This window comes from Sphaerodactylus townsendi, unplaced genomic scaffold, assembly GCF_021028975.2.
Source record: "Sphaerodactylus townsendi isolate TG3544 unplaced genomic scaffold, MPM_Stown_v2.3 scaffold_33, whole genome shotgun sequence".
NCBI classification, from domain to species: Eukaryota; Metazoa; Chordata; class Lepidosauria; order Squamata; family Sphaerodactylidae; genus Sphaerodactylus; species Sphaerodactylus townsendi.
The window spans coordinates 247,292-263,719 of record NW_025950506.1 but is presented as its reverse complement, the minus strand read 5'-3'; the positions used below and the strand labels follow the sequence as shown (position 1 = coordinate 263,719).

Sequence of the window (16,428 nt, the reverse complement as noted above, 5' to 3'; positions counted from 1 at the left end):
ATGTGAGAATATCACCTTGAACGATTATCCCAATGATGGCTGACGGAATTAAAGTATGATCTGAAGAAGACTGTTTCGAAAACGGCTAAAATAGCGCAATCCGTTCATTCTAAATATTCGGATTTGGCACAGACCGGTCCGCTCACCATTCAGACATAAAGTAATTCAGCGCGACAGAATATGGGCTCGACATACTGGAAATGCAGCACACTGAAGCCTATATGCAGTCTCTCAGAACAATGTGTTTTGTCCCTTTGAAAATTATGGACACGGAATTTCGTTACAATTAAAAATATAAGAGGACAACATTGAGTAAGGTGACCAGCCGTCCCGCTTTTGGCGGGACACTCACGCTTTTCCGCAATGTGTCCCGCGTCCCGCGGGGTTTTTTAATGGTCCCGATTAGGCAATGCGCTCCTGCGGCCGCGTGCGCCTCCTGCGCTGCCACACTGCCTTCTGGGGCACTTCTGGGGCGGGAAACAGGGAAGCGCCCCAGAAGGCAGTGCGGCAGCACGGCAGCGCGCACGCGGCCGCAGGAGCGCATTGCCTTTTGCGGCGCTTCCCTGTTTCCTGACCGGGGAGCGCCGCAAAAGGCAGTGTGCTCCTGCAGCCGCGCGGGTGCGCGGGCACGGGCGTGGGCGCGCCCCGCGTTACAGGAGTAAAAATCTGGTCACCTTAACATTGAGACGTGTCGGAGGCACGATAAGTGAATGCTGCAATTGACACTATTGTAAGCTGTATCGTTGAGAATTGTTAAGGAGTGTTTTGCACAGTTTGTTTTGCACTGAATTTCACTGATTATGCACTTTATTGTTGTTTGTTATGCACAAATACATAAAAAGCGGTTGATGCAACATGTCTTTCTATTGTAAACGGCTAGAGTTCCCATTTACCTGCTTATGGCAGGAGACCCTCCAGCCAATCGCAGCCCCTACTTGCCAACTCAGTTGACGGGTGGAGACCGGACCAAAGGAGGCAGTGCGATCACCCTGGGGAGAAAAAAAACAAAAAGAAAAAATAAGGCCTCCGTGACTTACTTTTAGTTCAGACTATAGAGTTCCTGGCAATTTCCTAGAGCTACCCAGAGAAGAGACAACGATAGCTCTAGCAATTGCCAAAACTCTATGGCAAGATGATGAGATTGCCAGAGCTGCCCTTGACACTTCCGGGTAGTTCTAAGAATCGCTAGGAACTCTATGGTCAGAACCTCCAGCAAGTGTCTGAGGCCTTATTTTTCTTTTTAATTTTTTCCCCCAGGACTCTGCCCTCACCCCCTACCCAGAGGTGGGATCCAGCAGGTTCTCACCAGTTCCCGAGAGTGGATTACTAATTATTTGCGTGTGCCGAGAGGGGGTTACTAATTGGGTCTGCTTTCTGGTCTCCACGCCCTCGCCTCCCCGAGAGGCATCCTGCCTTTGAATGTGAAGGTTCCATATAGCAATTGCGACTAATAATGTCACTCCCTGAACTGGGTTAATCCCTTTCAGGTACTGCAATTCATTGATTCTCAGCCTTTCGTACCTTTTATCTCACCAGTCTCTACCAAAGAACCTGTGTGTTTCACCATTGCTGTGTTCAGATTTGTGAGTTGGGGCATTTTCTATAATGTGATGATGATTTAGAAATGACCTGGTGCACAAAAAATTTGGGGGGGTCATGGTGGGGTGGCTGCCCATGGGGAGCGGGGGGAACCAACTCAGGTTTTGCCCAGGGCTCAGGTTTGCCTAGGTACGCCTCTCCCCCCTTTGCTGAGGGGGGGGGGGCTGGCGAGGGAACCTATTACTAAAAGTTTTGGATCCCACCACTGCCCCTACCCCATCAATCCCTCTGCCTGGCAACTCTAGTTCTTTTTTTTAAATATAATTTTTATTTTCTCACACATACATGGATGCACAAGGGCGCCAGTTGAAAATAAACCAAGCAATAAAGCTCTGGCCGACGAACAACCTGGGAGGGAGTCTGAGGCCAGGTGAACCCTAGTTAGTCCGAAACAGCAATAAACACAAGGAACCAAAAAAAGACAAAATCATGACGAGGGTATTAGAACCCATGACTGACCTGTGTTTTGCATCGATTCATCCCCCTGGAAGGGACACTCGCTCAGAGCTCCGACTCGGCCCAGCGACCCTCCCAAAATCAGCTTCAGGGTCTCCACGAAGCCCTACCACAGAAGAAGAGTTTGGATTTATATCCCCCCCTTTCTCTCCTGTAAGGAGACTCAAAGGGGCTGACAATCTCCTTTCCCTTCCCCCACCCCACCACAAACACCCTGTGAGGTGGGTGGGGCTGAGAGAGCTCCGAAGAACCGTGACTAGCCCAAGGTCACCCAGCTGGCTTCTGTTGGAATGCACAAGCTAATCCGGTTCACCAGATAAGCCTCTGCAGCTCAAGTGGCAGAGCGGGGAATCGAACCCGGTGCACCTGTTCTTGACCATTTCACCACGCTGGCTCTGCAAAGGACCTGTGAATGTGGCCGGGGAGCTTCTACAGGGATGGCTGGTCTCTAGCTCCACTCACCTACTGAATGTCACCCCCTTCTCATCTAATAAACCAAATATTTTGGTTCAGTGTTAGGCGAACCTTCAAGTGAAGCCTGGAGACCGCCCAGAATAATTATTGGTCTCCACTCTACAGAGACCAGTTCCCCTGGAGAAAATAGCTGCTTTTGGAGGGTGGATTCCACAAAGGTATTGTACCCCACTGAGTAACCTTCCCTCCCCAAACCCTGCCCCACTCTAGGTTCCACCCCCAAATCTCAAGGAATCTCCCAATCTGGAGCTGGCAACCCTACTCAGTTTGGATGATAGCCCAAACCGGTTCAGAGGACTGTTCACACCGCTGAACTCTGCTGTTTGTTTGAAACATAACCTGAAGAACACGTTTGAGTGGCTCACGGACAGGCAAACTGCTCAACGAAAATCTGACTCCCCGCTTAGGACCGGCAAGCAGAACATAAGCCGAACCACCCCATGTTAAAGCATCCTTCGGTTTCTAACTTACTGGAGACGCTGAGGATCGAATTGGGACATTATGTTGCTCTACCCCTGAGCCTAGTCACTGCATTACTTTGGGCCAATCACAATCTTTCTCGTTGGCCTACCTCACAGGGTTGTCATGGAGACAAAATAGGGCGACAGCCATGTGCACAGGTCCGAGCCCCCAGAGGAAGAATTGCACATGTGGGCAGGACGGGAAATATATTTTTTTCCCGGTTCCAGATGAAGGGGAAGGCCTGAAAAGTTAGGCCTCAGACATGAGTGAACTAAAGATCCCCCTCACAGAGACCCCACCCATTTTGAATCAAACCAACTCTTCACGTACATAGTTCAAAAGAAGAGTTTGGATTTATACCCCTCCCCCCCATATTCTCTCCTGTAAGGAAACTTAAAGGGGCTTACAAACTCCTTTCCTTTCCTGTCCCCACAACAGACATCTTCTGAGGGAGGTGGGGCTGAGAGAGTTCTGAGAGAACTGTGATTGGCCCAAGATCACCCAGCAGGCTTCATGTGGAGGAGTAGGGAAATAAATTCAGTTCCCCAGATAAGAGTCTGCCACTCATGTGGAGGGGTGGGGAATCGAACCCTGTTCTCCAGGTTAGAGTCCACCTGCTCTAAACCACTACACGACGCTGGCTCTCCAGAGACAGTATGTTGAGAAGCATTCTTATACGTTCAGATTCTCCTCACCTGCATGCGGAGATAAGATTTCTGTCCCGTTCGCACTTCCATTGCCTCTACCTGGTCCGGGTCTATGGGCACCATCTGGGGCAGCCCCCCGCTGCCTCGAGTCCACGTCCTTCCGCTTGCAGTCCACATACAGCCTCAGCTTCGACATAGTAAGCTTTCCCTCCTTGAAGGCCTCGCCAGCCGCTAAGAGGGCCGTGGTGGTCATGTAATCGGCCGTCGGCCAAGTTGGCATTCTGCAGATTCAGCGAATGGAGTTTGCCATCAGCCCGCAGGTATCGGATGAGGACTGTGGCGGGACGGAGAAGGCAGGGTTACGATCGAGGCTACGTGCATGTTGAAATTCTGTCGCAAACGCAGCAGCAGGCAATATTGGGTGAAATTATCAGCTTTGCACAGTGGTGGGATCAAAAATTTTTAGTAACAGGTTCCCATGGTGGTGGGATTCAAACTGTGGCGTAGCGCCAATGGGGCGTGGCTGGGCATTTCCGGGGGCGGGGCATTCCTGGGCGGGGCTGTGGCCAGGACGCAGCCGCTGCGCCGGTCCTGGGGCGGGAAACGAATGCACGCAGGCGCAGGCTGCCACGCACGCCGGTGCACCTCCTGCTAGACCGCTTCCAGTTCTGCGCGCTACTGCTGAGAGGAGGGGTGTGACTAAGGCAAAAATCACGGGGCAAAATCACCAATTAGTAACCCCCTCTCGGCACACACAAATAATGAGTAACCTACTCTAGGGAACCTGTGAGAACCTGCTGGATCCCACCTCTGGGCCTGTATCTCTTTGGCCCCTTCCACACATGCAGAATAATGCACTTTCAATCCGCTTTGCAGCTGGATTTTACTGTGCGGAATAGCAAAATCCACTTGCAAACAATTGTGAAAGTGGACTGAAAGTGTATTATTCTGCGTGTGCGGAAGGGGTCTCACTTGCGGTTCTTTTGACGAACAGGAGCAAATTTCTACACCTGAAGCTTCCAAGGAGGGCTTGCAAGTTCATAGAGTCCGAAAAGCACTGGAGCCAATCCTAGATGTGACACAGGCTGTAAATCAGACCCGTGGCCACTGGAACTTCTAAATTGGCTCGCGGCCCTTTCAGGCATGGTTTTAAATTGAACGGGTTTCCTGCTCTCACTTACAATTCAAATACTATAGGCCAGTGGTGGCGAACCTATGGCACGGGTGCCAGAGGTGGCACTCAGAGCCCTCTCTGTGGGCACGCACAAACAGAGCCCCCCCCCCCCCCGCCACATCTAGGCTGGCCTGAGCCGCTGGGCTCAATTATTAGCATTAAACCTAAGACCTAGTTTTGGAGAAGCAGTGTAGGTAACCCTGTTAAGCGCTGTTAAACCCCACTGATTTTCTTGCAAAGAACTAAAGCACGATCCTTTGCCTGGGAGTAAGCTCGGTTGCTGGTAATGGGGCTTGCTTCTGAGTAAACCCTCCAAGGGTCGTGATTCACCCGTTCGAAGAGTTGCACGGTTGCTTCAAAGCAAAGCCATCGACTACCACCAAGCTTACTCCCGAGTCACGCACGCCTCGGAGCCGACCGTTTTTTCTAAACTAAAACCTCAGTATTCAGGTTAAATTGCCGTGTTGGCACTTTGCGATAAACAAGTGGGTTTTGGGTTGCAGTTTGGCCGCTCGGTCTCGAAAAGGTTCGCCATCACTGCTATAGGCCTTTTAACACAGAGACGCCAACAGAGCACAATTCTGCATCCATAACGGTCAGCGGTAGCTCTTCGTTCAGGCTGTCTGTGAAAATACGCCAGGCCACGCATGTTGAAATTTCAGAAGCCAGGGGACAGGTTAGCTAAGATTTCTCCTATGAACTTTCCCCGTTGTTCAAGCACTCAGAACTGTAGACCGTATTAAACAAGAGAGGGAGGGGGGAAGAGAAATCACACCCCTGGGATTTTAATTTCTATACTTTTGGAGAGTTGCAAAATTATCCAGCTTTTCTTGGCGCAGAATATCCCGTTGCGCAAACGGAGGCGTTTCAACAACTGTCTGAACAGATCCAAGGCCTTTCCGGCAGAAGTCATTTATCACGTAAATGTGGAGGAGCGGGGAAGCAAATCTAGTTCACCAGATCAGAGTCTGCCGCGCATGTGGAGGGGGTGTGTGTTGAACCCAGTGCTCCAGATTAGACTCCACCTGCTCTAAACCACTACGCTACGCTGGCTCTCTAATAATATTAACCTTTTTGCTCCCTTCCACTAGCTCAGACAGAAAAGGGCCACGTGTGGGCCCCCCCTGAGTCTTATCCACGGGCCCTGGTGACTGGACTCCAGTTACATCTGAAACTTTGGCTTGCTGTGTTACAATTATCTGATTTCCTTGGCACAAAGCAGGATTAGACTCCAGGGCCTGGAAGGAACCCCATGAAGACTGTAGGCAATAGACATTAACGGTGAATAATATGAAGACAGAGGTGGTAGCATTTGGCCCCAAACCACCTCTGCTTTTACAGAGCAGGGATGGCGGCCATATTTAAAGACTGATACCTCGCGTCTCAGCTACCAATGCACCATCCAGTCTCCAATCAAAGCCACAATTAGAATTATGTGAACAGAATAACAAATATTCAGAAAACTTATTTTATTTTATTTATTTCGGATTTATATCCCGCCCTATCCCCAGAGGTGGGATCCAGTAGGTTCTCACAGGTTCCCGAGAGTAGGTTACTAATTATTTGTGTGTGCCGAGAGCGGGTTACTAATTGGCGATTTTGCCACGTGATTTTTGCCTTAGTTACGCCCCTCCTCTCAGCAGTAGCGTGAACTTGAAGCAGTCTAGCAGGAGGTGCACTGGCGTGCGTGGCAGCCTGCGCCTGCGTGCATTCGTTTCCCACCCAAGGACTGGCGCAGCGGCTGTAGGAGACCCAAAAGGGCTTACAATCTCCTTGCCCTTCCCCCCTCACAACAAACACCCTGTGAGGTGGGTGGGGCTGAGAGAGCTCTGAGAAGCTGTGACTAGCCCAAGGTCACCCAGCTGGCGTGTGTGGGAGTGCACAGGCTAATCTGAACTCCCCAGATAAGCCTCTACAGCTCAGGCGGCAGAGCTGGGAATCAAACCCGGTTCCTCCAGATTAGATACACGCGCTCTTAACCTCCTACGCCACTGCTGCTGTCCCCCACTTTAATAGTTTTTGTTAAAGTACGTCTCTCACTTTTTGTCTGTAGGGATACAAAAGACAACGAAGGCAGCTAGGGACGGACTGAAAAATGTCACAAAAAGAACATTATCCTGTTTTCAGTTTGCCCACGGGGGAAGCAAAATTGAAACTGGCATTTTCGAGCCCACGTGGCAGGGCCACAAAACTCAGCGTCCTCTCTGTTTCACAGACAAATCCACACAGGGCTAGCTTGATTGGGGTCCCTTCCACACATGCAGAATAATGCACTCTTAATCCACTTTCAGAATTGCTATTTTTTTGCTATTCCGCACAGTAAAATCCAGCTGCAAAGTGCATTGAAAGTGGATTGAAAGTGCATTATTCTGCTTGTGCGGAAGGGACCTAACATAAGGTGACCGGATGGTCACCTTGTGAACCCAAGACAGGGTAGGCGGCTGTGCGCACGCGCGCATGTGCGCGCAGCCGCAGAAGCACACTGCCTTCTGGGGCGCTGCCGTTTCCCGTCGAAACGGCAGCGCCCCAGAAGGCAGTGCTCCTGCGGCCGCGTGCGCGTGCACTGTTTCTGTCACAGGGCGGGAAACAGCAGCACCCCAGAAGGCCGTGCTCCTGCGGCCACGCGTGGGAGGCTGCTGCACTGCCTTGTGCCCCAGAAGGCAGTGCGGCAGCCTCCCAAAAATCAGGACAACGGAAGGAACCCGCGGGACGCGGGACAAATTGTGCGAAGGCGGGACTGTCCCGCCAAAAGCGGGACGGCTGGTCAGCCTAACCTAACACCGCTTGTTTAGCTCTGGGCCATTTTCCTGCTCCTGCCCACTCACCTTTGTTACTCTTGCCAACAACCGAGGCCTCAAACCAGCGAGAATTGTCCTTCTTGTAGTGTAGGCCAAACAACATCCCACCCTGCTTGGGGGGCAGGCGGAAGGTGGATATCAGGTAGATGTCGTTGACAGACAGCTGCTCCGTCCGGATCTTGCTGGCGACGCTGGCCATGTGCCGCGGCTCCGTCACTGTCAGGAGGTCAATTACTACGAGGAAGGGACAAAAAGTCAACTTGGAACTCAGCTGCACATTCCACAGCGTATTTGCTAATGTATCTACACACTCCCTCCCCTTAGGAATTACGACTGCCGAATACGAAAAGCGTTGAACTTGTCCAGCAAGATGTGGTGATGCGACTACAAAGTCCAGCTGGCTTAAAAAGGGGGGTTTGGACCAATGCCAGTGGGTGGAAGGCTAGCAGAGTGAACCGAGACCGGAAGTCCCGAGTTCAAGTCTCACTCCACCATGAATCTCTTTATGGCTAGTTGCTCTCTCTCGGCCCAATCCACCTCATAGGTTTGTTGTGCAAAAATGGGAAATGGGAACATAGTTGGGAGCTTGGAGGAAGGATGGGATAAAAAGGGGATACGAGTGGGTGTTCCACAAAAAGATGATAGCAGGGTTGTATTTTCCTCTGCCACGGAACAAAACATGCCGGACCTTCTTTGTTGCAGAATGCTCTGCATGGGTCCTAGCGACTACCTAGCCCTGCTTCCCCTCATTCGTTCAAAAATAAAAATACCTTTTGGCATGAATGCTCTTGTATCAAAGTAATAGTTCAATAAGGCACAAAATAATGGTTTTGATAAAGACAATGCATAAAAATGAGTAACAATTCTCATATTCGTTTGGGACTATATTCTATGCGGAAGCATACAATGTTCTCAACCGAACTGCACCTCAACTGACCCAACTACCATCTTTCTGCGGAACAGAGCATAGCATGACTAGGGTTGCCAATCTCTAGGTGGGGCCTGGAGATCTGGATGTACAATTAATCGCCAGCTGAAAGAGGTCAGTTCCCCTAGAGAAAATAGCTGCTGGGGAGGTCCCTCCCCTTCCTAAGCCCCGCCCTTCCAAGGCTCCACCCCCAAAATCTTGAGGTATTTCCCACCCAGAGCTGGCAACCCTTATAACAGGCAAAGGAAACCTCTCAATAAAGGGGCAGTCTACCTCCGAATGTAGGTTGCGTCTTCATAATTCATGTTTTATTAAACTATTCAAGTAAAACCCTGAATGCCCGTTCCCTTTTCGTACAAATAAAAGAACAGTTGGTTTTTTTATACCTCGCTTTCCTTTACCTTTAAGGAGTCTCAAAACAGCTTACAATCTCTTCCCCTCCCTCTCCCCACAACACCTTGTGAGGCAGGCGGGGCTGAAAGAGTTCTGAGAGGACTGTGACTGGCCCAAGATCACCCAGCAGGCTTCATGTGGAGGAACAGGGATAGAAACCCGGTTCGCTGGATTACAGTCCCCCTCTCTTCACCAGGACACCTGGTGGTTTTAATAGGTCAGTAAGCGCTGAATCAGGAGCAATTCAGAAAGCAGCTCTGCGTTCTGGTGCTATGTGGACGGTGTGACAGAACCTCCACATTCGAATGCAGTCTACCTCAAGCTGCCGCGGAAGCAATGGAGGAAGGAATCTTCTGGTTGACCAACATAGAAACCAGGGTGCTGGATTAGAGACCCCCATATTGATCTGCCTCTGTTCTTCCTAAAAACTGAAACATGCTCCCCCATTTTGAATTTGTGCCTAAGATTATTTAATAAGCAAGTACCGGTTCTGATCACATGTGTGTCTTGCCTTCCCCCAGGGAGTTTGCAAAGAACAACGAATAGCTGTACAAATCCTGCTCTGACCACCAGGGATCACTCTACAAGGTTGAGCATAAACATCACTGGAGGTTCCTTCTTTACAGCCAGTGTGTCCTGGTCAGTGGTGGGATCCAAAAATTTTAGTAACAGGTTCCCATGGTGGTGGGATTCAAACAGTGGCGTAGCGCCAATAGGGCTGGGCGGGGCATGATGGGGGTGTGGCCGGGCATTCCGGGGGCGGGGCATTAATAATTTCTCTGTTACTGTCAAAAACTCTTACTGTAAAAAAAAAGTTCCTAATTTCCAGCTGGTATCTTTCTGTCCATAATTTAAACTCATTATAGCAAGTCCTATCGTCTACTGCCAACAGAAACTACTTCTCCTCTAATTGACTGCCTGTCAAATGCTTAATACTTTCAAATACTTAATTTTGTTTCTAGAAATCAAAAGAAGGATACTTTCCTTGAACAAGGGACTTTACCATATTACTAAAACATGTTTTTAAAACAGCCCAACAGGGAGAATTATCCCGTTTTCTACCTTCGCTAACCTGCCACGTAGGAAACAACAGGACTTTGTGATTTTTTGAATTTCTAATGGAATTTCTAACGGAAAAGCAGACCCAATTAGTGACCCCCTCTCGGCACACACAAATAATTAGTAACCCACTCTCGGGAACTGGTGAGAACCTGCTGGATCCCACCTCTGGTCCTGGTCCTTCATATTTCTCCTCATAGACCAGTGGTGGCAAACCTATGGCACGCCTGCCAGAGGTGGCACTCAGAGCCCTCTCTGTGGGCACGCGCACACAGAGTTCGTCATGTAGGGGGAGCGGAAAATCATCCCCCCCCACACACATATCTAGACTGGCCTTGCTTCTGAGTAAACCCTCCTAGGGTCATGATTCACCTATTCGAAGCGTTGCACGGTTGCTTCACCAAGCTTACTCCCAAGTAACACACGCCTCGGAGCCAACCGTTTTTTTCCAAACTAAAACCTCAGTATTCAGGTTAAATTGCCGTGTTGGCACTTTGCGATAAATAAGTGGGTTTTGGGCTGCAGTTTGGGCACTCGGTCTCGAAAAGGTTCGCCGTTGCTGCCGTAGACTTTTGCCGCAATATTGGGGAGAGAGGATACGAATAGTATTATTACATTTATATCTTGTGAGATCAGAGACTGATAAACGGGGTTGACTCTCACTAGGTCTGTCAGATTTCAGGAGTGGTCTGGAATTCACCCAGAATTGCAAACTGATCTCCAGACTAGAGATCAGTTCCCTGAAGGGCAGACTCTGTGGCATTATAACCCACTGAGGTCTCTGTCCTAACCCTACCCCAAATCTTCAGGGGTTTCCCAACTTGGATTTGGCAACCCTACTTTCCTACACTGTCTGTATTGACATACATGGAGGCCTAGAAGAAGAAGAAGAAGAAGAAGAAGAAGAAGAAGAAGAAGAAGAAGAAGAAGAGGAGGAGGAGGAGGAGGAGTTTGGATTTATATCCCCTCTTTCTCTCCTGCAGGAGACTCAAAAGGGCTTACAATCTCCTTGCCCTTCCCCCCCTCACAACAAACACCCTGTGAGGTAGGTGGGGCTGAGAGAGCTCCGAGAAGCTGTGACTAGCCCAAGGTCACCCAGCTGGCGTGTGTGGGAGTGTACAGGCTAATCTGAAATCCCCAGATAAGCCTCCACTGCTCAGGCGGCAGAGCTGGGAATCAAACCCGGTTCCTCCAGATTAGATACACGAGCTCTTAACCTCCTATGCCATACTCCCCTTTTCTCAACCATAAAGAGTCTCAAAGCATTGGGGCAAGTGGGGCTGAGAGAGTTCGGAGAGAACTGTGACTCGCCCAAGGTCACCCAGCAGGCTTCACGTGGAGGAGCAAGGAAACAACAAGACTGCAACAGTCCAGGTGCTCGGGAGCAGCAGCAGCAGCAGAAGGCCATTGCTTTCACCTCCTGCACGTGAGCTCCCAAAGGCACCTGGTGGGCCACTGCGAGTAGCTGAGTGCTGGACTAGATGGACTCTGGTCTGATCCAGCTGGCTTGTTCTTATGTTCTTAACTCCAGTTCACCGGATTAGTCTGCTCATGTGGAGCAGCGGGAAAACAAAGCCAGATGTCCGGAATAGTCCACCCCTCTTAACCACGATACCACGCTGGCTCTATGGGGCTGTTGAGGCCATTGTGGTTTTTCTCTGGCTGAAAGGAAGGCTTTCTACAGCCGTATGAGCCAGACCCGCCCCCCTCCCGAGGATGCAGAGAGGCGCATAAGATCCCACACAGACAGAGCCCAAAACTGGGGGCCCTGGCGTGAGTCGCACTCAGCCCAGACCTTCCAGTACAAACAGACTGTTGTACTCCACAATGAGAACTTCTTCCTCCCTGGTTAACAACTCGTAGTTTGGACAACCAGGGGTGGATATGGAATGTTGCAGCCTCCCGTAAAGGTGGCCACCTGGCAGGCCCCGGCCTTAAGGTTGGCTACGGGTCTAGCAATTCAAACGCCAGGCACAAGGTCCGGTTCTGTCTTGCGAGGGTGGACGGGGACATCTGGACAAGCCCGGAGCGAGAATCAGACTGGCCCGTTCCAGAACTTGCGTCAAAGAGGAACGGTTGTGGCTCAAAGACTGAACGTACACTTTGCCAAAGGTCCCATATACTGTCGAAGGCTTTCCTGGCCGGAATCAACAGGTTATGGTGGGTTTTCTGAGCGGGGTCGCTGTGGTCTGGTAGTTTTTGCTCGTAACTTTTTGCCCGTATCAATGGCTGGCCTCTTCAGAAGCACGTCAAGGGGAGAGAAATGCAACCCCCCATCACATGAGGAGAAGGAGAAGAAGTGGAGGAGGATTATTCAGAAGAAGAAGAGTATTTGTTGATTATTTAGAAGAAGAAGAAGAAGAAGAAGAAGAAGAAGAAGAAGAAGAAGAAGAAGAAGAGGAGGAGTAGTTTGGATTTATATCTCACCTTCCACTCAAGGGACACCTTGTGAGGTAGGTGGGGCTGAGAGAGTCCTGAGAGAACTGTGACTGGCCCAAGATCACCCAGCAGGAGTGTAGGAGAACATATCACCAGATAAGCCTCCGCCACTCAGGTGGGGGAATGGGGAATCAAATCCGGTTCTCCAGATTAGAATCCACCTGCTCTTAACCACCACACCATGTGGGCGAAACATTAGGAGCAAAAACTACCAGATCACGGCCACGCAGAAAACCCATCACAGCCAGTCCTGGGTTCAGTCTTTTGCATCTCCACAGAAGGATCTTGGGTGATTGGAAAAAATGATTTTCTACTTGAGGGCCTCCCTGGATATTTGCCAAACAGATCAGGGGCAACGCTGAGATAGATGAACCAATGGTCTTACTCTGCGTAGGTCAGTTCTTTTTGCTAACTAAAGATGTTTCTGTTTCATTTTGGTGCTACATATTTTATGTGTTTTTATTGAACCATTTTACAATCTGAATAGCCATTGTACCTGTTCCAGTGCCGTAACGTTGTCACGTTCCTGAATTGGAGCGGAGAGGCTACCTCACAGGGCTGTTGGAGGGCCCTGCCCCATCCCAAGCCGAATGCGTTATGCCCCCGCCACCCTCAGAGATGTGGTGGGTTTGCTCCTGAAATAGAGTGGTGAGCCCACCTCACAGGGTTGTTGGAGGGTCCTGCCACCTCCCAGGCAGTGTGGGGGGATTCCCCCTCCCTCACAGATGCAGTGGATTTGCTCCTGAAACGGGGTGGGGAGCCAACCGCACAGGGTCGTTGGAGGGCCATGCCGCCTCCCAAGCAGTGTGGGTGATGCTCCAGCATTTTCTCCTGATGTGGATTCCATTTAACACATGAAAAATTACACTTGCACCCTTAACACTTTTTAATTTAATGCAAATGGTTCTTTCTCCCACCCTGGACATTCCACAGGTATATATACTCCGCTTGCTTCACTGCCATCAGATCCTCTGAAGATGCCAGCCACGGATGCAGGCGAAACATCAGGAGAGAATGCTGCTAGAACACGGCCATACAGCCCGGAAACCACACAGCACCCAAGAAAGTAGATAGATTATCCGGAGAGAGCCAGTACTGGACTAGGATGTGCCACCAACACTCACTGGGTGACCTCGGGTCAGTTATTTTTTTCTCAGTCTAGCCTACCCCACAGGGTTGTTGTGAGAATAAAATGAAGATCGGACTTCAGCTGTAAATAAAGGGCCAAAGCTCAAAGCTCAGAATTCCCAGAGCTGATCCGGACGGCAGGAGGCTGAGCTTCAGATGACTGATCCCCTTGGCCTTTATTTGCAACGGGTCCCAAAGAAACATCATTTATTTGTTAAACGTATTCACACCCTGCCTTTCTACAGCAATATTCAAAGCGGCTTGCAAAATACAGTAAAATACAATAGTGCCGTAACGACAAAGCCAAGAACAATAAAACTCAATACGATGCAATAAAATGTAATAAAACACCATATGATTTTTAAAAATCCCAACAAAGTACACCTACAAAACCTAAAACCCAGCTTGTTAAATGCTGCTCCGGTCCCATTAGCCAGAGATACCTGATATTCTGAAAGTGGAGGGGAGGAGGCCCATCATTGAAGATATCGGCAGCTATAGCTGCAGTGGAACCTCCGTATTCAGGGGCACTTTACCCCTGAGGACCGGTTTGCGGGAAGGGGCACATCGGGAGAGGGTGGCGACCCTTGTGCCTTGCTTTGGGGCTTCCCGGAAACATCTGGCTGACCGTTCCCGTCCGAAGAAGAAGAAGAAGAAGAAGAAGAAGAAGAAGAAGAAGAAGAAGAAGAAGAAGAAGAAGAAGAAGAAGAAGACGACGGCGACGATGAAGAAGAAGAAGAAGAAGAGGAGTTTGGATTTATATCCCCCTTTCTCTCCTGTAGGAGACTCAAAGGGGCTGACAATCTCCTTGCCCTTCCCCCCTCACAACAAACACCCTGCGAGGTGGGTGGGGCTGAGAGAGCTCCGAGAAGCTGTGACTAGCCCAAGGTCACCCAGCTGGCGTGTGTGGGAGTGCACAGGCTAATCTGAATTCCCCAGATAAGCCTCCACAGCTCAGGCGGCAGAGCTGGGAATCAAACCCGGTTCCTCCAGATTAGATACACGAGCTCTTAACCTCCTGCGCCGCTGCTGCTCCGACCAGTCAGCCTAGCGGTCTGATCCAGCCCAGCGGTTCTCAGGCTGGGCGAGCCAGACGCCAAGGCTCTGATGCGCCCGGGGGCATGGATGCCACATCCCCGGCTCTCTGCCCTCCCAGGGTGGCGATGCCAAGACGCGTAAGGCACGACGTGCCAGGCAGAGCCTTGGCACCCCGCTGCCCCCCCCGGGGTGCCAGCAGCCGGGTCAAGTCCTGCAGAGTTGGCGGGGCGGACGGAAGGAGGGAGAGCGCCCGCGTGCCAAAAGCGCCCGTGCCCCCGAGATGCCAGGGGTGCCGCTCGGTGCCAGGCGCTGGGACTGGCACCGTGGCACGCTTCCCCTTCCTCGCTGGGGCGGAACGACCGTGGGGGGTCCCGCCGTGCCAGGGGTACCGGGCTGGGGGAGGGGAGGTGCCAACCGGGAGGGGGGGGCTTACCTTGCAAGTCCTGCCTGGCATTGGTGCCCGGGGGGGCCAGCAGGGCCAGCAGCCCCGGGAGGAGGGCGAGGGGGCTCCGGAGGAGCGTCCGCGGCGGCATCGCTGCTTTCAGCCGGGGGGGGGGGGTCCTGAGGAAGGGGCGGCGCTGCCGGGACAAAGGGCAGCAGCGGAGGCGCCGGGCTGGCTTGGGACGGCGCGGGGGGAGCGCTGCCTCCTCCGGGGTCCCTCCCCTCGTAGCCCTGCCCTGCCCAGCCGAGCCCTCCCCGAGCAGATTTTCCGGCTGGCCAAGCGGAGCACGACTACAGGACCTCTGGCAGGCGAGCCCCCCTCCGGGCGGGCTCCTGTCCCTTTAAGAGCTGCTGCGCGGGGAAGCTTCCCTCTGTTCTGCGGCTCGGGCTTCAAAGACGGGGCGAAGCGGCCGCCTTGCCCGGGCGCTCTTAAAGGCACAGGAGCCTTCGGGGAAGAGAGGACCGGCCGGCTGTCAGGTTGGGTTGCCGGCCTCCAGGTGGGGCCGGGAGATCTTCCCCCAATGACAGGGCTCTCCGGATTGTAAAGATCAGCCCCTCTAGGGAAAACTGCTGCTTTGGAAGGGGCACTCTATGGCATAATTTCCATAGAGTAGGTAATATGTGACCCATATGTAAGCTGTTTTGAGTCCCCACTGGGGTGAAAGTTGGGATATAAATAAACAAATGAACAATTAAATTAATATACCTCACTGAGGTCCCTTTCTTTCCCGAACCTTTTAGGATCCACTGTCAATCTCTGAGAATTTTCCAACTGTCCTTGGCCATCCTATTTGGACTTCGCTACCTGTTTCCAATAGTGATCAAACTCCTTTCCAGCAGGCTTCATGTGGAGGAGTGGGGAGACAAACCCAGTTCTCCAGATTAGAGTCCACTGCTCATGTAGAGAGGTATGATGGTATGAAGTATGGTGTGAACGGTACTCCTCCGCAGGCCAACCGATGTTCAGAGATAAACTGCCCAGGACTGTGGAGGATTTATTGTTAGCTAGCTTGATTGGTAGCTAATATTTAGCCCCACCCACCGAGAGCCTTCTTTCATCATGTAGCCCACAGCAACTGACATTTGGGGATAGACTGCACCTGAACATGGAAGATCCATTTGGCACTCATGACAAAGACTCGTCAGCAATCGCTGGGAATGTGTTTCGGAGTCTGGGACTAGCCACTGTAGCTGTGTCCCCCAAAACGCAGCCCCGTAATGCAATTTTGCTCATTCCTGCATACCTCCGAGATGTTCACATGCCACATAGAACAGTTATGGAGGGCTGAGTAGGGGTTAGGATCTGGTATCTGACCAAGGGAGTTTTGACTCTGGAAAGCTCATACCCCCAAAATGCTTTTGGTCTCTAACGTGCTACTGGGTTGGAATCCA

At 51.3% G+C, this 16,428-nt stretch overlaps 1 protein-coding gene across 1 annotated transcript in view; it reads right to left on the bottom strand.

Annotated features, from left to right (window-relative positions):
• Positions 1-15,456, bottom strand: part of THBS3 (thrombospondin 3) — a 57,244-nt gene extending 41,788 nt beyond the window's left edge. Inside the window, 6 exon segments of the mRNA XM_048482978.1 lie at positions 2,059-2,161; positions 3,687-3,782; positions 3,784-3,888; positions 3,890-3,972; positions 7,638-7,844; positions 15,029-15,456. Coding sequence (XP_048338935.1) covers positions 2,059-2,161; positions 3,687-3,782; positions 3,784-3,888; positions 3,890-3,972; positions 7,638-7,844; positions 15,029-15,128 — 694 coding nt within the window. The 5' untranslated portion in view covers positions 15,129-15,456.
• Positions 15,457-16,428: the final 972 nt, after the last annotated feature.